This window comes from Cokeromyces recurvatus, assembly GCF_025118155.1.
Source record: "Cokeromyces recurvatus strain NRRL 2243 chromosome Unknown BX663scaffold_2, whole genome shotgun sequence".
Classification (NCBI taxonomy): domain Eukaryota; kingdom Fungi; phylum Mucoromycota; class Mucoromycetes; order Mucorales; family Mucoraceae; genus Cokeromyces; species Cokeromyces recurvatus.
Genome location: NW_026251388.1, coordinates 1,419,433 through 1,440,403, shown reverse-complemented (window position 1 = coordinate 1,440,403; position 20,971 = coordinate 1,419,433). Strand labels below are relative to the sequence as shown.

The 20,971-nt window shown below is 30.6% G+C and overlaps 7 protein-coding genes across 7 annotated transcripts; 4 read left to right on the top strand and 3 right to left on the bottom strand.

Annotated features, from left to right (window-relative positions):
- The first annotated feature begins 446 nt into the window (after positions 1-446).
- On the top strand, positions 447-1,892 carry BX663DRAFT_495761 (uncharacterized protein). Its single transcript, XM_051525687.1, has one exon. It carries the CDS (start codon positions 524-526, stop codon positions 1,820-1,822), a length of 1,299 nt encoding a protein of 432 aa, XP_051387380.1. The 5' UTR covers positions 447-523; the 3' UTR covers positions 1,823-1,892.
- Positions 1,848-3,219, bottom strand: BX663DRAFT_495759 (uncharacterized protein). The gene is made up of 5 exons (XM_051525686.1): positions 2,788-3,219; positions 2,558-2,715; positions 2,307-2,492; positions 1,963-2,228; positions 1,848-1,910 (listed from the first exon to the last, which is right to left on the bottom strand). The coding sequence occupies exons 1-4, from the start codon at positions 3,062-3,064 to the stop codon at positions 2,172-2,174; spliced, it is 678 nt and encodes a 225-aa protein (XP_051387379.1). The 5' UTR covers positions 3,065-3,219; the 3' UTR covers positions 1,848-1,910; positions 1,963-2,171.
- An 841-nt stretch (positions 3,220-4,060) lies between these two features.
- BX663DRAFT_529082 (Metallo-dependent phosphatase-like protein) lies at positions 4,061-6,664 on the top strand (the record flags this gene model as incomplete). Its single annotated transcript, XM_051530216.1, has 12 exons — positions 4,061-4,182; positions 4,210-4,345; positions 4,455-4,505; positions 4,568-4,637; positions 4,707-4,849; positions 4,921-5,011; positions 5,070-5,572; positions 5,636-5,829; positions 5,911-6,027; positions 6,092-6,185; positions 6,269-6,577; positions 6,614-6,664. The coding sequence occupies 12 exons, from the start codon at positions 4,061-4,063 to the stop codon at positions 6,662-6,664; spliced, it is 1,881 nt and encodes a 626-aa protein (XP_051387378.1).
- Positions 6,665-6,915: 251 nt separating this feature from the next.
- Positions 6,916-8,930, top strand: BX663DRAFT_447616 (peptidase M24, structural domain-containing protein). Its single transcript, XM_051523699.1, has 6 exons — positions 6,916-7,108; positions 7,203-7,291; positions 7,362-7,495; positions 7,560-7,722; positions 7,798-8,783; positions 8,862-8,930. The coding sequence occupies exons 1-5, from the start codon at positions 6,994-6,996 to the stop codon at positions 8,506-8,508; spliced, it is 1,212 nt and encodes a 403-aa protein (XP_051387377.1). The 5' UTR covers positions 6,916-6,993; the 3' UTR covers positions 8,509-8,783; positions 8,862-8,930.
- A 196-nt stretch (positions 8,931-9,126) lies between these two features.
- On the bottom strand, positions 9,127-11,324 carry BX663DRAFT_426735 (OPT oligopeptide transporter protein-domain-containing protein; the record flags this gene model as incomplete). Its single annotated transcript, XM_051522567.1, has 4 exons — positions 9,127-10,064; positions 10,194-10,422; positions 10,476-10,673; positions 10,749-11,324. 4 exons carry the CDS (start codon positions 11,322-11,324, stop codon positions 9,127-9,129), a joined length of 1,941 nt encoding a protein of 646 aa, XP_051387376.1.
- Positions 11,325-12,875: 1,551 nt separating this feature from the next.
- On the top strand, positions 12,876-14,715 carry BX663DRAFT_426846 (uncharacterized protein; the record flags this gene model as incomplete). Its single annotated transcript, XM_051522575.1, has 3 exons — positions 12,876-13,503; positions 13,608-13,680; positions 13,749-14,715. The coding sequence occupies 3 exons, from the start codon at positions 12,876-12,878 to the stop codon at positions 14,713-14,715; spliced, it is 1,668 nt and encodes a 555-aa protein (XP_051387375.1).
- A 3,768-nt stretch (positions 14,716-18,483) lies between these two features.
- On the bottom strand, positions 18,484-18,901 carry BX663DRAFT_495743 (uncharacterized protein). The gene has a single exon (XM_051525685.1). The coding sequence runs from the start codon at positions 18,849-18,851 to the stop codon at positions 18,639-18,641; it is 213 nt and encodes a 70-aa protein (XP_051387374.1). The 5' UTR covers positions 18,852-18,901; the 3' UTR covers positions 18,484-18,638.
- Positions 18,902-20,971: the final 2,070 nt, after the last annotated feature.

Sequence of the window (20,971 nt, the reverse complement as noted above, 5' to 3'; positions counted from 1 at the left end):
GGTAAATCGCTACTCTTCTTAACCTTCTAATTATATAAATATAAACTACATGTAGTAAAGTTTATTATCAAAAAAGTAAAATATATATTAAAAAAGAATAGAAGGAAACATTTTTTGTAATATTTACATACTGAAAAATGTAACAGAACAGATTGTACTTTTCTATTTGAGTTACTATGTACCCCATTCAATAATGCAAAAATGTAATATTTCCTTATTTGGTTCCTTTTTTTTTTCTTTGGGATAATATTATGTCAGATCCTTATGGATAATAGTGTATCATTTAATTTACTATTTTTGGAAATCTTTGCCTCACTAATCAATTTTCTTATAATTGCAAGTTCATGTACCACATATACAAATAGATATATATGTATAATACAAGGCATTTTTATATGTGTTGTTGTTGTTTACAATTTACCTAATTAAGATTGTAGTGTATGCTAAGGAAGTATTATATAAGACTATCACCTATCGTTCTTTCTCCCTTGCTTCCTTTTCTTTTTCGACGTTTTATCATTAAATGAATACTTTTACAAACGATTCGTATGATCAATACGCAGATCAACTCTTGAATAGTGCATTTCATAACGCAAGACAATCTAATCATGCATTATTGACTAACAATGATCAACCACTTATTTTAAACAGGTTATTGCAAGATCAAGCAAGATTTTCACCTGTATCTTCTCTATACCCCAATACTATGAATGAGTGGATTTTACTTTATCAATTACAACAACAAAAGGAACTTCTAGAAAGACAAAAGCAAATACAAACTTCAACTACTCCATTTCCTACAAATGATACTCATTCAACATGCGTTGAAACCCCTTTAGAGCAAACAGAACAGGATAATATAAATAAAAATACACAGAAAACGGATGAAAGGTCTTTAGCTAATGACGAAAAGAAGAAAATTCCTCGTGTCCCTGTACAAAAAGAGCAAGTCACTACTGCTACTACTACTACTACTGGTCATCAAGAACAAGATATCATCATAAACGATCACTCTACACTAAATGACACTATAGCAAATCCACTTGAAAGTATATCAAGGAATTATGCTAGCACTCATAATAAACAATTAAACACGAAAAAGAATTTCTTGTATAAATCATGGTCTACAAGTGGCTTCAGACATAATAAAAAAAAGCCAATAACACTTGAATCTTCTCAAAACGATACAACACATAATTTAGGATATAAGAAAACAGAAAAGACAAAATCAACTTTAGAAAGAAAGCCTTCATTTTGGAGACCAAGAAAAGAGAAATTTAAAAAACAGCAAGGTGATCACGAGGAGATAGTAACGACGATTGATGACAAAGAAACTAAAGCAGCACTAACAAAGAATAGATCAAATAAATCGTTTGCATCACCTGCTCGTAAAATAAGGACTCCAACTGTTAAAAAGCCAGCAGTAGTAGTACAGCCGAGAGGTCAGAAAATGTCTTCTGTTAAAAAAGGTGGAACAATCAAAGCTAATACAAAAAGACAAATGGCATTCAAATCACCTACAGTAAAAAAGAAATCAGATAAGGTTAAAAATAAGAAATCTTCCAAGAGTGTTCAAAATCCAACAATGTATTATATGCCTCAACAGCAACAACCTATGTTTTATTATCCTCAACAGCCTGTTAATAATGCTATCATGCCTTCTTCTTTTACTAATTCAGTTCCAATCTTTGGACATAATCCATTTCCTATTCAACAAGAACAAAAGATAGCAACAGCAAGTAATAAAAATACTTCTTCAAAAAGAAGCACTACAATTTTAAATCCAAGAGAAACCTCAAATGATAAATGTTTAATCATGTAAAAGGAAACAAAAAAAAAAATGTAACTGAGATTAGTTGTTCTTTTTCCCTTTTTTTTTTTATATATATATACATCTATGAATAAAGATGGTAAAAGATTTAACTTCAATGTCTATTACTTTGTCTAAATATTATTATATAGTCGGTACATAACAATGATCAATTGCCCATATCAAGAACTAGAAACGAAATTCAGTCTTCAGGGCTTTTGTCGAAATGCATAAAGCAAATGACATTGGGATTTGAATGGTTGCTCTGTACATTTTTATTAATCAATCTCATCATAATATCGTATATTGTAGGCGCTTTTATCGATTTATTTTGGTACTGAACAAACACCATTGGCATCTTTCATTTACTTTTTGCAATATCTATTTTTCTAATAACAGATTCTAACATGGCCACAAGCTATAATAATAATAATAATAAATTAATTTCTCATTAAAACAAAAAAAAAAAAAAGAACATAAACCGAATAGACATTACTATTGCATCTTCAATTGAATCGATGAATTCACGTTGATGATTAATAATTTTTTCAGCTTTTTCTAATTCTTTCAAATGAATAAGATCTTCTGCAAAATAGAGCCAACATTTACACTCTAATATAGGATCCTTTAGTTTTTTAGCAAGTTTGATTTGCTCAATTGCTAACGCTCCAGCTTTATAAGCCTATTATATATTATATTAAATAACATAATAAAAAAAAAAAAAAGAGAGAGAAGGATACGACTTACATATTTTGTGTTACTTTTACCCAGTGAGCAGAACGCACCACCTAACATTGAATAATATACACCAGTAACTGCAAGCAAATGAGCTTTTGAAGCAATAGCCCACATGCGTGAACACCAAGCCTTGTCAATTATCATGGATCGCTGAACATATTTTATATCTAACATTATAAACATATTTATCGAAGAAATAGTAGTTTGCTGTCCTATTTTATAATCATCATGACAACTACCTAATAACATGGTAATAATAGATGGTGTCGAATGTTTCAATAATCTTTCAAGTATTTCTATAGTTGAATAATCGTAACAAATGACAATGTCAAGTATCGTTGAACTATAGTCTTTTTTAACACTTTCTTTATGAATCACATGGCTAGTCAAAGTTGGATTAGAAGGATTTGAAATGTATACATTAACATGTTTCACTAAAGATGAGAATTTTTCGGAATATTTTAAATTATTATAAGAAATAACTTCATTGATCTTTTTTCTTTTCATGGTCAACATTAAGAAAAATATAAACACATATAAATATATTTATGTCTATATCTGTATATAGTGTATAATATAGTGTGGATTCAGAAACGACATTCGATTCACTTGGTTGTTGTGAGATAGTAATTCATTGGAGATTTAAACAGCGACTTTTTTTTTTTTTTTTTATTATATAAAGTCTTACTGTTTTGTTCGAATCTTTCTCTGTTAAAGATATAGATATACATATGTATATGACAATTATACAGCATAAAACTTCTCAAGGAAATTTACTATTATCAAGATAAAAAATGAAGTATATATAATAGTGTTTATTTAAATTTCTTATATTTCCTACAAGGAAAAAAAAAGTCTCTAATCTACTTTAATAACAAGTTTACCAGCAGGGGAGTCGCTCTTAAAAGTCTTAAAGGCTCTATGTACTTTATCTTCAGAGAACCCAAATACTTTTTTTACAGATATATGATTTTTTTTTGACATAAACAAAACGAATAAGCTCCTCTTCAAGTTGCCTGCTATCTAGGATGATATCACAAAGAATAATATTTTTTTTTAGTATTGAAGCTTGATAAAGTAATTAGTAAAACAGTGTCAAACTTTGTGGGATTATGGATCAGCCTCACTCACAGCTGTGGAAAAAAAAAAGAAAGGTTCCTTTTTGGATATTAAAAGAAAAGGAAAGAAGTTTCCATTTCTTATGCTACTTACTAAGATTAAAATCTTTTAAAGCTAGGAGAAATTTCTTTATCAAGCTTGCTTGCTTTACTTCCCTTATTTTGAAAAATATAGCAAATAAAAATACTAAATCAGTTGGCCCAATAATGCGAATACAATTTAAAATTACGCATATTTAAAAGGGAAAATCCTGTATCAATCATATGACTAATAAATGTCATCATTATCAATAGTGCTTGTATAACACATCCATTCATGCTTTCAATTACATTTTCTCTCTCTCTCTCTCTCTCTCTCTTTTCTTTTCTTTCTTTTTTTTTTTTTTTTAATACAATGAGAATAAGGATTTTAATATCATTAATTACATGCTATTATTTTATCGCACTTACAGTTCAACAGCAACAGCAGACAGTTTTAAGTGAACCTGAATTCGCTATTCAAAATGAAGTATTGCAGTTGACTGACAAAGTTTTTCAAACAAGTTCAATTTTTACTTCTTGCAGTAGTTGTATTTCTTTACTTCAAATTCTTAAAAAAATTTCATATATGTCTGAAGGGTTTTTAATACAAACTTTAACAAAAGCATGCAAAAAAACCGGAAAAGTAGATGATGAAGTTGTAACGTATATAAATATATATTTATATATTTGTATATATAGAGCATCAGTATTAATAATTCTATCGTATATACACACACACACACATATATATATATATATTCATCTAGTGTGAAGGTGTGATTAGAGAACAAGCACCAATCATTCGTAGTATTTTACCTGTAAATATATTTATCATTATCATTATCATTTATATTTTTGTATATTTATATATAATATATAGTCAATGACCATATCAGGACGAGATGGACATCTTTTATGCGCAGCTGTTTTAAATGTTTGCCCTTATCCAGGTATATATATGCATATATAAAGAAGTAGTGTATATGAAAGTTTCTTATGTAATATGTATATACATAAAGAGGTGGAAGAATGGAATGTTACGTTCCCGAAACCGAAGCTTGATGAATCCATTTTAGAATATAATTATAATAGCAAAAAATCTATTGGACAAACGTTTACAGTTTTACATCTTAGTGATTGGCATATTGATCCACAGTATAAAGTATATACACATATATATATATATTATTGTTGATATACATATATTAAATATTTTTTCTTTCTTCTTTCTAGTCAGGCGCAGAGACAATGTGTGATAAACCCTTTTGTTGTAGAGCCGAGTATACAGATTTTACTAATATAACTAAGCCTGCCTCTAAATGGGGTATGTTGCGTATAAATATAGAACCATTTATACTACTAATATAATTCTTTAAAAAAAGGTGAATATAGTTGTGATACTCCTTTAGCACTTATTAAATCATTATTGGAATATATTCCAACTGTTGAACCTAATATTGAGTTTGGTATCATGACAGGTGATGTACCACCTCATGAGGTTTGGAGTACTTTGCCTATCTTGAAAACGAAATTAATTCAAGACGAAACATATCATTTATTGCATCGTTATTTTGATTATTCTTCGTCATTTCAATCTGCTCTATATCCTGCCATAGGAAATCATGAAGCAGCACCAACAAACAATTTCCCTCTATGGTCATCCAATCTTCCTAATGAAGCTGAAAAGCACTTTTATGATTTAAAATGGCTTTACAAGAGTCTCGCTAATAGTTGGAGTCGCTGGATATCATCACCCTTAAATAATATTGAGACTAATATGGGTAGTTATACCATCAGGCCTGTTAAAGGTCTTAAATTAATCAGTTTAAACACGAATTTTTGTTACACTTTAAATTGGTGGCTATATGAACATCCTATGCAAAAGGTATATATATATATATGTATGTATGTATTTTCTAAATATAATTTTGGATAATGCTATGATTAGGACCCTAATGGTATTTTATCTTGGCTTATTAATGAACTACAAGACTCAGAGGATAGGTATGAACGAGTATGGATTATTGGCCACATTGCTCCAGGAGACAATACTTGTCTTCATGATTATTCCAACTATTATTATCAAATTGTAGATCGATATGCTCACGTAATTGCTGGCCAATTCTTTGGTCATACTCATAAGTAATGTTATGTATACATACACCTATATAAATATTTATATTTATATGCATGATTCTTTTTTTTTCTATATATTATTTATAGAGATGAATTAACAATTTTCTATGGTCACAACAAAAGACAAATAGCTAAAGAAGCTATTTCTGTTGGTTATATTGCCCCGTCTATTACACCGTTTTTGAATCTGAATCCTGGATTTAGGTAAACGCATATAATATATATATATATAGTTGTATGAACTTGATCATTCATAATATACTTGTAGGATTTACAAAATTGATACAAAGACATTTGAAGTAGTTGATTCAATAACATATATAGCTGATCTAAACCAGGCAGATACATGGTCAGATGGACCTGTAAATATACATACAAGCTTTAAGCAAAGTTTCATTATATAATTAGATCTAATATATATATATATATATATATATTTATATAGAATTGGCATGTTGAATATTCTGCAAGAGAAGCATTCAATTCAAGTAGAGCTAAGCTTATATCTCCTACATCACCCTTATCAGCAGAATGGTGGCATAATGTAACTGAGGATATGGAATCAAATCAAAAGACGTATGAAGAGTATTACAAATATAGCTGGAAGTCATCTCCATTATTAGATCAAAACTGTCTTTTTAATGATGAATGCAAAAAAAATATCATTTGTGGTATTCGCGCAGGTAAATCAGAATTACGCTGCGATTATGAACCAGATATCTTCAATAGTGAAAGAGAAGAGCGGTATGATGACGTTAAAATTTATAAAAACAAACCATTTTATTACAAGCCTGAACCTCATCTTTGTGGCTTGAACTTACAAAGTATTCGATCTAAATAATTAATTAAAAAATGATTTCATCTATATTGATGTATATATGTATATACTCTTTAAAGAGAGAGATAAACTAAATGGAGCCCATTTTTCTCTCTTGTATGCTGTATAATATCAGAATACTGTTTACAATAATCAGCCAATTACATCTTGTTAAAAAAATAAAATAGGTGGCTTAAAAAGGGGTGTCAAAATTTAAGTTTGAAAAAAAAAAAAAAAAAAAAAAAAAGAAAAAGTTACTGCATGCATTATGGTCTCAAAAAAAAAAAAAGAATCATTTTGATTTTTTTTTTTTATTATTATTTAATATATTAGATCTACTTCAAAAAAAAAAAATGTCAAACATGGAAATTGCAATGAGTTATCCTGCCTCTAAATTTGAGGCTGATAACTCTTTAACCAACCCTTCTGTTTTAGAAAAATATTATGCCTCAGCAGACATTATTAATGGTAATATTGAATTCTCTCGATCCACATAAAAAGAGAAAACAACAGATCATTTAGAATGATTGATGAATCCGTTCATTAACCCGATCTCTTATAGGTATTCTTTCTATGGTTGTTAGTAAAGTTGCTGCTGGTATCTCAGTTTGCGATCTTTGCCAATATGGTGATGATCTTATCAATGCTCACGTAAATTCTCTATTTTTTTTTTTTTATAAATGCATTTTAATTTTTGTTCTAATTTATTTTGTTTTTCTAGACTAAAAGTAAATACAAATCTGCTGAAAGAGGTATTGCTATTCCTACTTGTGTTTCTGTCAATAACCTTATTCAATACTTTTCCCCACTTGCTGAAAATGATTACAGCTTAAAACCTGGAGATGTTGTTAAAATGTAAGTATATTAAATAGGCTATCCTTATTCCTACGAGTAAATAATAATAATTATACCTCAATAGTGAAATGGGTGTTCATATTGATGGTTATATTGCAACAGCTGCACATACAACCGTTGTTTCATTAAATAAACAGCAACCAGTAACTGGTAAAGCTGCTGATGTAATTGCAGCTACTCATTTTGCTTATGAAGCTGCCGCTCGTATGCTTCGTCCTGGTGTTAGAGTAAGTTATATACTTTTAGATATGAGTAAAATAGAACATAAGGGATAACGATTTAAATTTTATCTTTTTTTTTAGGCATCCGAAATCACTCGTGTTATTACTGAAATTGCTGCTTATTTCCGCTGTCAACCTGTCGAAGGCACATTCTCATCTCCTATGAAGCGATTCGTTTTACGTGCTGGTAAAGATATTGAAAATCGTTTTATTGAAGATTTACTCGTTCAAGATTTGGATAAATATGATTTCGAAGTTGAAGCTAATCAAGTATATCAGTTGAATATTGCTTTAACTACAGGCGATGGTACAATTAAGAACACCGAGTACAAGCCATTTGTTTATCAAAGAGACGTTAATAAATCATATCAACTCAAGATGAAATCAGCTCGTCAAGCATATACTGAAATTAATCAAGAGCATACCGTTTTTCCTTTTGCTACACGTTCTTTATCTAGTAACACAACTCGTCTTGGTGTAGCTTCTTTATTGCAACATGAGCTTATTACTGCTTATCCTGTTATGCGTTCTAAACTTCCATCTGATCTTGTTGCTCAATTTAAGGGAACAGTTCATGTTACTGCTGAAGGTCCAGTTCGATTTACTAATCCTTTACAATTACCTTATGTTCATTCCCAATACTGCATACCTGAAGGTACGACTGCTTTTGCTGTTTTGAGCACACCTGCTATCAAAGATATTAGACAGTCTAAACCATTACCTGCTGTTGAAGTTACTTTTGGTGAACGTCATATTGAGGTAAGAATAACGATAAAAACTAGTAATATATAATGTACTTATATATATCTATATACTTATAGAAAGAAGATGTTGAGATGGATATGGAATAATTACATAGACAGAAACAAATTTATTGCATTTTATCCCCCCTTTTTTTATTAACATGTAACTAGTATAATATATGTATTAATGAATAGAAATTCAGTTAATTTAAAAAAAAAAAAAGGTTTATTTTTTAAGATAATTATACATTTCTAGAATATGTCTACTCAAATATGTAAAATAAGAAATATATTTAATTTTAAGCATCAAGTTTATATATTATAGTATGTTTAAATAATACATGCATATTAATGCTATAAGTCTATAATTCTTATTCTAATTATCAGACATACTACTATTAGAATTTTAGTGGCAAATTCAATATTAAGGAAAAGTATTATTAACTTCTTTTTTATTTTTTTTTTTATTTTCTTTATTCCTCTCATGTAATATATACATGTTTTAGACAGTATGACCAGTCGCTATCTATTACTGCACTGGAAATAATCCACAAGTATCTTTGTTATGTATATTAATGCGTCTTTTTTTTTCCAGATTGCTATAGAGCAATAACAAAAAAAAAAATATTATTATTCTCTTAACCTGTAATAGATAATCAAGAGTTATCTAAAAGTGATGAACATGAAAAGCATAAAGTATCATGTTAATAATAGCAAATGTTCCCTCTCCTAGTACAAACCCACTAGCAACAATGATAATGGCTATTTTGCCTATAGCTTTGTAAGGCCTATACCAACTATCAAGAAAACTTTTAGTTTCACTATCACAATAATGACTCCATACTGTGTAAAGATAGCCACCAATTACTCTTGCTAATGTAAAACTAGGAGGATTATAGATACCAATAGCAAATGCAATCCCATGTGGAATAAACAAACGCCATTTTAAGGGTCCTATCTCTTTGACTACAGTGAGCACCCCAAAGACAATTGAAAATAGAACCATGAATTCAAAAGCATGAGGAGGGAGTGAATGACCATTAACAAGTTGAGCCATATCAATCCAAACCTGAGCAGTAGGAGCAGGAAACTCAGGACCGGGTATCGTATAAACTGATTTATAAAGAATATATGCAGCTGTAGCTATAAATGAACTCACCAATGATCCAATAAGTTGACCATAAAATTGTGCTCTAGGTGATGCCTTCAACAGATATCCTGTTTTCAAATCCTGCATCAAATCACCTGCTTGCTGAGCTCCAGCCTCTGCGATCCCACCAGCGATTATATTAGCAATTATGGATCCAGGCATAAGAGCAGCAAACAGAAGTTGACTAACTTTACCGATACCACTCACAGGATTCAAATCAGTTTCCCCAAGGGCTCGGACGCCCAAAATACTCAGAAAAAGAGCAAAAAGGATGGAAACAAATGTCATTCCTATCGGCATAATGTCATTTCCAAACACAATTTGAACCATCAGCATACACAGTAAAGTAGATAGAATTAAACCTAGCAGTACTATATAAAGTGGAACTTGATATTCTGATAGTAAGTCTGTTTCTTCTTTTTCATTCATTTTATTATAAACAGTATTTTGCATTGCTGAAGCATCATCATCATCATCGTTATTATTACTATTACTTAATGTTTGTTGATCGCCATTTACATCATCGTACTCACTTAGAAAGCTTTCATACTGTTCTTGTTCTTCCTCATCAATATCCACGTTACTTTGTCTTTTATTAAATAGAGAAATTATCTGTTTAATAAAAGCTATGAAAAGGGAAACAATTGATTCGGAAATCATAATACTAAGTGAGGACCATAATATCCAACCTTTTGATCCTGTTTTCCAATCATTAACTGGACCTGGAGCCCAACCAGAAAAATACGCAACAGGTGATAATATACCCCAGCCTATAAAGCATCCTAATAACATCGATAAAGTTGTTGGAAACCCCTATATAGCATATATTAACCTCTATATAAGTATATATGTATATATATGTATACCATAATGATTCCTTGCCCAACATAGCTTAAACTAGGCGTAAAATACCACTCCCATGCCTTGAAATCGATAGTATTTAATGTCAACCAATTAAATATCGGCAACGCGTATATAATAGGAAAGAAATAAGAAGCAAGAGTATAAATAGAAGATACACTAAAAGATACAAGTAATGCTTTGAGCTTTAAATGCCATATTTGCTCAGCATCCACATTAAACATGGCGTCCTGTGGTGGAAATAGATTTTCTTCGCAATAGCGACTTATTGAATCTACAGAATGAAACGATTCATCTTGTTGTTGTTGGTTACTCATTTCTAAAGAAAATAATTCAATTCTATTTCCTTCTTCACGACTATTCCAATCATCATTATACTCCTGTATATCGCTATTGAAGTTTCTTCTCCTTCTAATCAAATTTTGCCTACTCTCTTCATTTCTAAACTGATTATGTAATACATAAATCATCTCTGCAGTTGCTGTGCCGGACGGAAATTTTAATTTTTCTTTAACTATTGTTTGTTTTCGAAGTGGTACAGCGAAAAACACGCCAAAGAAAGAGAGACCCAGGGACCATAAGATAAGTTTTAATGGTGATAAGGAGAAGAGGGAATCATCTTCAGTTAGCTGATCTAACGCAGGAATAATGCCTACAAACCCTGCTGCTAAGGGCATAGTAGCTGTAGCAACTGCTACAGTCTGCAAATAAACGTTCTCTTTAGGACTAAATGTGGATGATACTCCACTACTGATAAAACAACGGCATAAAGCAGATTTAAAGACAGCGAATCCTAAAAGCGATGCCTGTAAAGACATCATGGAGATCCAACCTGTTTGTAAACCAAAATACATATTAGAGAAACACATGAGGCAACCAATTAATAAGCCAATTAAAGTCGATCTAATCTAATTGTAATTGTAAATGAATAAACTAAATTTGAAAAGAGTGAGTAGCACTAAATGTTAAAATTAGATCGCATACCGAAAAGTTGTTTGATGATTTACATTCATTGCTTTCTAGTGTATTATCCATTTGAATTATATCCAGGACAAAAAAAAATAAATAAGAAATAATAGCAAGAAAGAAATAACAATAATAATAAATAAAAAAAAACAAAAAAGATTAAAGGGTATATTACTTGTAGTTAAAGGCATTAGTTCATTTTTTTTTATTTTTTTTTTTTTTGCCTTATCTTACATTATCATTTGTTATTTATAAAATAGAAATATCTATACAAATATGCGATATATAGAATAGATAATATGTCAAAAATACATATACATATATATATTACGTAATTGCACGAAGTATTATAGAAAAGACTATCTATAGCTCTTCTACATTTCTTTTATGTAAATTATAATATAGTCTGAGTCAATATAACAAACCATTTGCAAATTCTGATTTTATAGAGGGAAATGATTTAAACGAAAAAAAAAAAAAAAAAGAGGTGAGAGATTAGAGATGAGAAAAATATTGACAATTGTCGATTTAAAGATACTGATATAAAATATTAAAAATATGTATACACATGCCCAGTGCCCTTCAAAATGAAAAAAGAACGGAGTATAAATGTAAACATGTTGATTGCTAGATTCCAGAAAATGTCTTCACTCAAAGTTAGGATTGAACAAAATTCAACGCATGTCCAAAGGCAAAAACAAAAAAGGGTAAAACATGAATCATCAATATAGACTTTTGAGCCATTAATATAATGAATTAGTAAACGAATGACATTATGGGTATTAATTACAGATAAATATTTAACAAATAATTTATAATCGCAATCCTATCTAATAACTATAAGAGAAAAATCTTCAAAACATCAGTATTTTTCCTTAGATAAATATGTTGTTGTTGTTTTTGCATATTTCCATGACGTTATATGTTGTGTTAGCAATAAACATAATGGCTTGTATTTGTCAAACATTACAAGTCAAAGAGCGAAAAGCCGAGGATAAAATTAGCAGTAAGAGGAAAGAGCTTTTTTTTTTTAAACAGATTGTAATACAGAAAAACAAGAAAGCTAGAAAGTTTCCTACTACGTGATATAACTTATAGAATATGTTTAACCAGTGTAATACAAATAAAAGAGGTAACCAATTGTTCAAATTTGGTAATACAAATCAATGTAAACCACAGATTCTGTCTTTTTTTAGCCAATCATCCGCAAGTCTTTGTAACTTTTCTACTAATTCCTGTGAAAGTTTTCTAATAACCGTAAAAAAAAAAAAAAAAAAAAAAAAAAAAAAAAAGAGAGAGAGAGAGAGACAGGAAGACAGATGTTAAAAAAGTCACATTCAAGTTTGTTTCATATATAAAAAAAAAAAAAAAACCATAAAGTCTCCTCTAATCCTCTTCAATATCCTTTTCCTTTCTTTTTTTTTTGGAAGTATTGTATAATGGTCCATTTAGAAGCAAAAGAAACAGTCCCCATTGATCTGGAAGAAAATTGTAATTTGGAAAATCAAAACCAAAAATTGAAGAAGAAGAATAAGAAGCGATCTAATGTCGCATCCTTATCGCCTATTTCACCTTTTTATGAACAAGCTTTATCTTCATTTCCCATAAAATTGAATAATACAAAGGCTAAGGGACGTCATGCTGTAGCTGTAAAGGATCTTGAAGAAGGTACAACAGTATGCCAAGAACAAGCTGTGGCCTTTGTTGTTCGATCTGATTATCTTGATCAACATTGCCATGTATGTTTATCTGACTTGTCTGAAAAGATGATGTGCTCTGAATGCAAAAACGTCTTTTATTGTTCAAATGAATGTTTAGAAAAAGACAATGAAATGCATTTATTAGTGTGTCAAGTTTTTAATCAAATTAATACTATTGGTCGTGCAACAGATGTGGATCCTGATTTGCTTCGTTTGATGGTTTTATTAATGGCTCGTAAATATCTTGACGAAAAAGAAGAGGAACGGGATTCATTAAAGAGGTCTACACCTTATTGGTGTGTTGAAGATTTAATAAGTCATAAGGAAAGTGCTGAAGCGTCATTTATTCAAGTTCTTACTCAAGCCTGTAAGTTAATTATGACTAAATTTATAAAGAGGACTTTTTTATTCATTTTTTTTTGTTTTGTTTTTAATATATATATACATACATACATACATACAAATGTATAGCTGAAAGATTGTTATTTGAGATGCCAGAAAAATTACATTTCTCGGTCGAAGATATGGTAACACTTGCTTGCAGGTAAGTCATCTCTTTTATTTTTATTTTTAGAAATATGCATTACAAAATATTAACATTTTTTTTTGTAGAATAAATTCCAATGCTCACGGCTTAGGTGATAATTATTCTCGTAACACAGATGTAGCATTAGGTCTTTTCCCCCTTGGAGCGCTTTTCTTTAATCATAGTTGTAATCCAAATACAACATTTATTGGCGTACGTAACGGTCAACTTGCCTTTCGTACCCTTCGTCCAGTTAAAAAGGATGAAGAATTAGTCGTGAGTTACATTGATTTATATTCAGATCGTGATGAACGAAGACAGGACTTATTAACATCCAAGCATTTCTGGTGTAAATGCAAACGCTGTAGTAGTCCTATGGAGAGATCTGTGGATCGTTTTCTTCAAGGCGTTAATTGTATGGAATGTGAAAAAGATGTCTATATGATTCCTCCTACTCCTATCGAACATTTATCAAAGGGAAGACGTAATTTATATATGGATACAACTACCAACTTTCAATGTTCTTTATGCAACCATAAAGTAAAGAAGGATATTGTGTGTAAGCCAATAGAAAAAGCGAATAAGGAATATATGCTGGCTATGGCAGCTATTCGTCAAGAGCGTAATTATAGAAAAGGGGGTGAAAAGCTAAGTCAACTTGTTAAAACAGATTCAAAAAAAGCTGGCAATCTTCATATGTTAAACTCTTATAAATTTAATTCACTCATTCCATTAATGAATTGTCAAAGATACAATGGTGACTTAAAGGGAGCTATTGAGACAAACAAAACTATACTATATATGATGGAACAATATAGTGAGCAGGGTTCACTGCCTGCAAATACTTCTGAAATATCTGATTTCTGGCAGAATTTAGGTGAATTGTCAATGAAAGTAATGAATGAATTAAAAGGTCGTAGTTCCGTTTTAGAAAAGAAATGGCGCAACGAAGCTAAAGATGCCTTTTCTAAAGCATTAGCAGTGCGTAGAGTAGTCTTTGGCAAAGACCATCCAAAATCTCAACATATAGAATATTGCATTTCAATGTTATAGATAGATAAAAAAAAAAAAGAATAGAATAGAAATATTTTGTTAATTATATTGATATACGAGTTTTTTCTTTATTAGGCATATCCTTCTAGATTCATGTTTTTATGGGTCAACTACCCCTTATTTCCTTTATGTTTAAAATAAAACTTTTCTTGTTATACAATGTTTTGTATTTGAAAATAGAGCTTTTGGAAAATAAAAGTAGAATTTCTTATCCTTCCTAACCTGATATAATACTACATGCTCTCTGAGCTACGCTTTATTTTCCTTGAAATATTATAAAATAAAAAATTTCTCTTTCAAGCTAAGCATGCACACAATTTTTTCTCTTTTTAGCTAAGCATATAATAAATTATAAGAGTGTTCAATGGTTCTTTAAGATATGTCGAAAATTTCGAAGAGACTTTCGTTAAAATTTTTAAATACCTAAAGTTATCCAGTTTGTATGATTATAATTGATGCCGCTGAAGAAAATAGGTTGGGGCAACTAATAAAAAAGCAGGATGTTTATATATTTAATTATGGCCACATCTCTTTACTTTGTTTTCTTGGTATTACATTAAAAGCCTTTTTTTTTAACTTATCTTTTAACTTTTTTTTCTATAACATGAGTGCTAACATTAATATGGGCGGCCAGATCGTGCCTGTTATTGTCCAATCTTACATGGATTGGGAAAGACCTGCAGCAATAAACGTTGAACAAAAAAAAAATGAGAAAAACAAAATAGTGCATCTTCCAAAGTAACTTTGACAGCTGTTACAAAAATGCAAGGGTCGTATATTTCAAAAAAAAAAAACAAACCAAAGGTAGTAAACCTGATTAATTTAATGCAGGAATTTGAACACTTGTCCATTAGAGAAGCGGCTATCAAGGTAGGACTTTCAAAATCAACAGCTGCATGCAAGATCAAAGAATGAAACAAAATGACAAACGGTTCTGACCAAGGAGGTGTTCCTGGTACCATCAGCCCCTAAGGAACACAAAGGCCAAAAATTGATACTTAAGGACATATATACTGTCTTTATTTTTGAAATATTATTCATAACAGTTGCTGAAAAAAAAAAAAGTGTCATCTCACTTGTAAATGTATTATCCTGCGATATTTTGCATGAGACAGTGAGGAAACCGTAATTAAATCATATGATATAGTAAACTTCTGAATTCACTAAAAAATAGATTTTATGAACAACTATGTGTTTATTAATGAGGCTGAATTCAATAGAAATACGTACCACTCTTATGGTTGGTATGAAATAGGATAGGAACACCTAGCAAAATCAAAGTTGGAATAAAAGGTACCAGATATCAGTATTCTAGGTGCCATATACAAAGATGGTTTTATTACTCTTTCATGAAAGGAGAATATCACTACAGCAAAAACAAACTGATGACACGCTAGCTGTAAAAAAGAAAAGGCACAACTAGTAACGACTATTTGGATTTCATAAAGCAAGTTCTTATTACATTTCATGTAGCTAATATAAATGATGAGTATCTGGTGCTTGATAACACATCCATTCACAAGGATAGCCTTGTTATCATGATCATCATAAAAAGAGCTCAATTGTCATAATACAGTAATAAGAAAGCTTAAAGCCTAACTATTTAAAAGGCATAAACCGCCAAGAATATTTTGTACAATTGAAAAGAAAGCGTTCTGCAACAAAGCTAAAAGGGAACATCTTGTAAAATTGTAAGAAAAAAAAAACATCTAGATTGTGTGTATGTGTCTAAAAATAAAAATAAAACTGCTGTATAAAATGACATTTTTTATATTATTGATAGCTTAACTACTCTTATTCTTTTAGAGAATATATAAACATTATGCTCTTTCGTGTAACTGCATTTAACTAGTTTTGGCTTAATTATTTTACAAGAATACTCAGCAGATTCACATGAATATATTTATGTAAAAAAGTAAACAAACTTCTTTTTTCTTACTTTCTTGCTTACTTTCAAAGAAGACAGTAATGCTTTACTACAATCAAATAAAAGGCAAAAATTATCTCTAAAGTATTAAAAAGAAAAGAGAAAAAAAAAAGACAAGGGAAAGGCAGGAGAGAAGATTTATCGCAAAGTAAAGTAAAAACAAAAAAAAATACGCTAAAATTAAACTTTAATAACTTCTCCTTCTTTTCGTTTATTTTTTTTTCTCCTGAATTTTACTATAAAAAAAAAGCACATTTTTCGTTTTTTTTTTCCCTTTTTTTCTTCTTTTTTCTTTAGCTTTTTTTTTTTCCTATTCTTCTTTATTTTTACTTGAAACCGTAGATAGACACTGTCAGGGTTATGAAGTGTGCTCAAGTCACATAGCTTGGCTTACTTGAGTTTGTAGAACTGTCCGTTTATAACATGGCTAAAGGAGAGGGCCTAGACTCTCTTTTGGTTACTACATGCATATCCGCCTTCACCTTGGGTTATTGCAACCTTAGATAATTGATGGGACCTTATCGAATTTTGACTGCTCAAGTTTGATTTATTTCCAAAGGAGGAGGGAAATAAAAAGGATACTTGGGGTTGGAAATTGTAAACCTGTTCCTTTTTTAGGGAGATTAGCGTACTCTTTGTCTGCACCATTGAAAGGGCTTATCTCAAGGTTTAGTTTTTCTGTTTTTCTTTTTGGAGGTTTTTCCTTCTTTTTATTTTTATCTAGTTGCTGCTTATAAAATAAAAATAGATAAGGATGCACAGCTTACGTTTCTGACCGTGGTTTTTTCATCTATTTATTTAGTTGAAGAATCCCAACTTGTATTTACTGTTAAGTCAAAAGTAGATGCTAGGGGTCAAAGAAGGGACATTCTCAGGTAAACAATAGTCAGGTCGTGCACTTCATGTATCTGGATTCCTTCCACTTCGCCACGCTACAGGTCAGAATGTTTAGCCCGGCTTCCAGTGAAACTTACATCCAACTGTATTTTTTATTGGGTTATGGGGTGAGGAATCCTATCTTTTTCTTCTAGCAAGGCTTGGGCCAGGTTGGACTTTGCCAAGTGTCTACTAGTTGAAATTGGACGTTTATCTTTCAAGTAGAAATTTAGAAGGAGAAGAAAAAATTACAGCCTGTATCAATTTGTATGGGTTGTAATATTATTTTTGGGATTAGATATGCTTTCACCTTCTCGTGGTTAATCCTGTTAGTATCAAGTCTCTTTTAAAGAGATTTGAGAACTAAGAAAAGCATCTTTTTTTATAATATTAATAAAAATGAAAAATAATTTAATAAAAATCGTTTTATAATAAAGCTGCTTCTCTAATAATATTTAATAATTTAGCGTATAATTTTTTTATAACAATAGTGATGAAAGACTATAACAGCACAGTGTATAAATATTAAAAAGTTCTGTACGGTTAAATAAGTTCAGCATCACTAGAATGTAAATTGCCAAAATAAGACTAAAACTAGTCAACATTCATAATGCGCATTCATAATCTGATTGCTGTACAAAAGACTGTTCATCTTCAGGGTATAGCTTGAAGTTGTTTCAAGCCTTGCTTTCATAAATACTCATTATTCTATCTGGAAACAAACTAACTTTGGTTTTCCAACTAGTGATTTGTTTTTTCAACACAATTTTTTTCAACACAATTTTCTTTGGGTATTGATTATTGAGTAGTTATACATGTAAAGACTGAAGGTGATTATTGAGTTGAGATTGAGATGCTAAATTTTTCGAATTGTTCAGCTAACTTCCCCCACTACATCACCCACAGCAAGCTGGGGGGGATCATCGTACACTAGATTCCTCAAAAAGTCGTTGTGATCGTCGGTGAAAGAAGACGAAGGACTAGAACTTATAGAAGACTTTTTTTTTGTAAGGCACTTCTTCCGTTTCTCTGTACATTTTCCATCATCTTTGAGCCACATACGGTTCGATCCCCAGTCCTCTTGCGAGCCGGGTAAGCTAGACCTCTTTCCTGAGCACTTTCAATCAATCATTCTGTCTCGTTGCCTGTCACGGTACTTTCTATATTCTTTCTTTGCCGACTTAATTAGCATTACTTTAGCTATCTTTTCTACAGCAATCCTCTCAGGCAGTTTTAGTTTTCTCCAAGTGCTTTGATGGGTTAATCTTTCAAGAACCATATTAGGATTGGTTATCTCAGTTAGAACACTCTCCATTGGATCATAAACTTTCATACCCTTCTCGTCGTACAGGTTATCACGCCCATTTTCGTAATAAAAAGATCTCTCCATGACTCAAACCAAAAACAAAAAATGTATTAAAAAAAAGAAAAGCTCAAGAAGAGGAAAACACTACGACAATTTAAGTTAATCTGATGCGACAATATGCTTTTCCTAAAACAACAATCAACAAAAATAAAAACGACAAATTCAAATTTCTTTTGCAACAATTGTTTCTCAAATGCTGACAAATATTTTCTAATTGGCGACAATATCCATCGTACTAGCTGTATATTGGAAATAAAGCGTGGTTTGGAAAGCCTAGTACTACACTTTCAGTCTTCACTACAGTAACATTTTGTGTCAAGAAAATCAGAGCGCTGATTGGATGATTTTATCGACAATGTTGCCGCAAATTTATTTTGTTTCATTTTACCAACGAAAATGACTGATATTCATAGAAACAAACTTTTTTTTTTTTAGGTCCATACTGTTTTAAATGCAAAAGATAAGAAAAGAGAAAACAGAAAAGACAAGTCCATGAAAACTCTGTATAGTTTATTAAGAGAAAAATTAATACAAAAATTGTACCAAGAAAAAATAATATGAAAAAATGACAAAGGCTATTTATATGTTTTGACAAGGTAAGTGATATTAATAGAAGTATGATTTGGATAAGTGAATACTGCTATAATAAAGTATTACACATAAACATTGTCTCCGAACAATTCTGCTTGTAATAAGATATATTTTTATCTTTAATCTCCCTGAGCTGTCGCTGCTACTAATCATTACTTCTGGGGTAAGCAACGCGTTAATATTAATTCAAGTGAATATTCCCGCTATAACAATACATGCTACTATTATCATTATCATCCTCTAAGATGTTATTACATAACAATATTCAACATTATAGATGTATATAGAATATGCATGACTTATATAAGTGATTATGTAATTGCATATAAAAGCCATAACCCTATTGAATCCTTATTATTACATAATACAATGGACATAATTATTTTTAATGCTCGTATACTCTAACACTGACTGTTATTAAAACTGAATGTTGGAGAATGAATGCTATGCTGTAAAGTACAATATACTAGTCTTATTTGAATAACCTCTTTATTATGGCTTATTTCTATTAACTTAGTTGTAAAGACGACTATAATCATAACAAACACCATCAGATAAACTGCTTTTGTAAGTTTCGATTTCATCATTAGTATCATCTCTTTCTATAACTTCAGCGTTTTTTTTCCATCAAATCAGTGGTAATGACTATTTACTTAACAAGAGTGAGAAGTTCTTCTAACAACTCAAACAAATTGCTTTTCGTTAAGTTTGTTGAGTTGCTCATAAGCATGTGTTATTTCATTGTTTACTTTTGCTTCGGGCAATTTTTTTCTTATTTCAGCTGTTTGTTTTACGGACTCATCATTGCCCTCCACAACTATCTTTTTTTTCCTTACTACTATAAACCAAGTTAGCATTTCTTCTTAGAGTTACCTGCTTCTTTCGACCCTCTTATCTATATCGTATTCCTCCAGCTTTCGTCATTACTTTTGATGATCATTCTGTTATATCCCTTCAAATACACTACGTTAAAGAAAAGCATACTTGTAATTGTATCTTTAAATCCTTCGTTGTTAAAATCGTTATGGAGTTTCGTCTTTATCGTGTGGGTGCTTACTTAATCTATCATGATAAAACACTTCAACTTTAGAGTTATATATCATTTCATCAACTCTTTACATCCATATTTATCTCTGAGTGTTTGAATTTATTGTTTGTTCTCTCTATCTACAGTGGAGCAAAAAGCCTTGATCTGATAAATTGCTTCACCTCTAGTTCTTTGGGCTGGTCTCACTCAGGAAGATATTGAGACTATGAGTAACTGGGCATCATCAGCCACTTTCAAAAACTTCTATTGTATCGAGCATCTGTCTCTCTTTAACTTTACTACATGCACTCTAATGACTGCAAATTCCGATGACTAAAATGGGGGAGTTTTTTTTTTTATAATAATTTAGATACTTTATCTTAAGCGATATCATCTTTATGAGCATGTACAAACTCTCTAGATAAGTAATCATATTTCTTATTTCATAATCAAATGCCTTAATTAATTC

Bases quoted from the DNA above. Each gene is read 5' to 3' on its own strand.
- BX663DRAFT_495761 (XM_051525687.1), top strand. From the start codon at position 524: ATGAATACTTTTACAAACGATTCGTATGATCAATACGCAGATCAACTC.
- BX663DRAFT_495759 (XM_051525686.1), bottom strand. From the start codon at position 3,064: ATGTTGACCATGAAAAGAAAAAAGATCAATGAAGTTATTTCTTATAAT. The intron at 2,716-2,787 runs GTAGTTGTCATG...TTATAATGTTAG, and splicing joins TATTATTACCATGTTATTAG to ATATAAAATATGTTCAGCGA. The intron at 2,229-2,306 runs GTAATGTCTATT...TTATTATTATAG, and splicing joins ATTCAATTGAAGATGCAATA to CTTGTGGCCATGTTAGAATC.
- BX663DRAFT_447616 (XM_051523699.1), top strand. From the start codon at position 6,994: ATGTCAAACATGGAAATTGCAATGAGTTATCCTGCCTCTAAATTTGAG. The intron at 7,109-7,202 runs GTAATATTGAAT...GATCTCTTATAG, and splicing joins CTCAGCAGACATTATTAATG to GTATTCTTTCTATGGTTGTT. The intron at 7,292-7,361 runs GTAAATTCTCTA...TTGTTTTTCTAG, and splicing joins ATGATCTTATCAATGCTCAC to ACTAAAAGTAAATACAAATC.
- BX663DRAFT_495743 (XM_051525685.1), bottom strand. From the start codon at position 18,851: ATGAAAGTTTATGATCCAATGGAGAGTGTTCTAACTGAGATAACCAAT.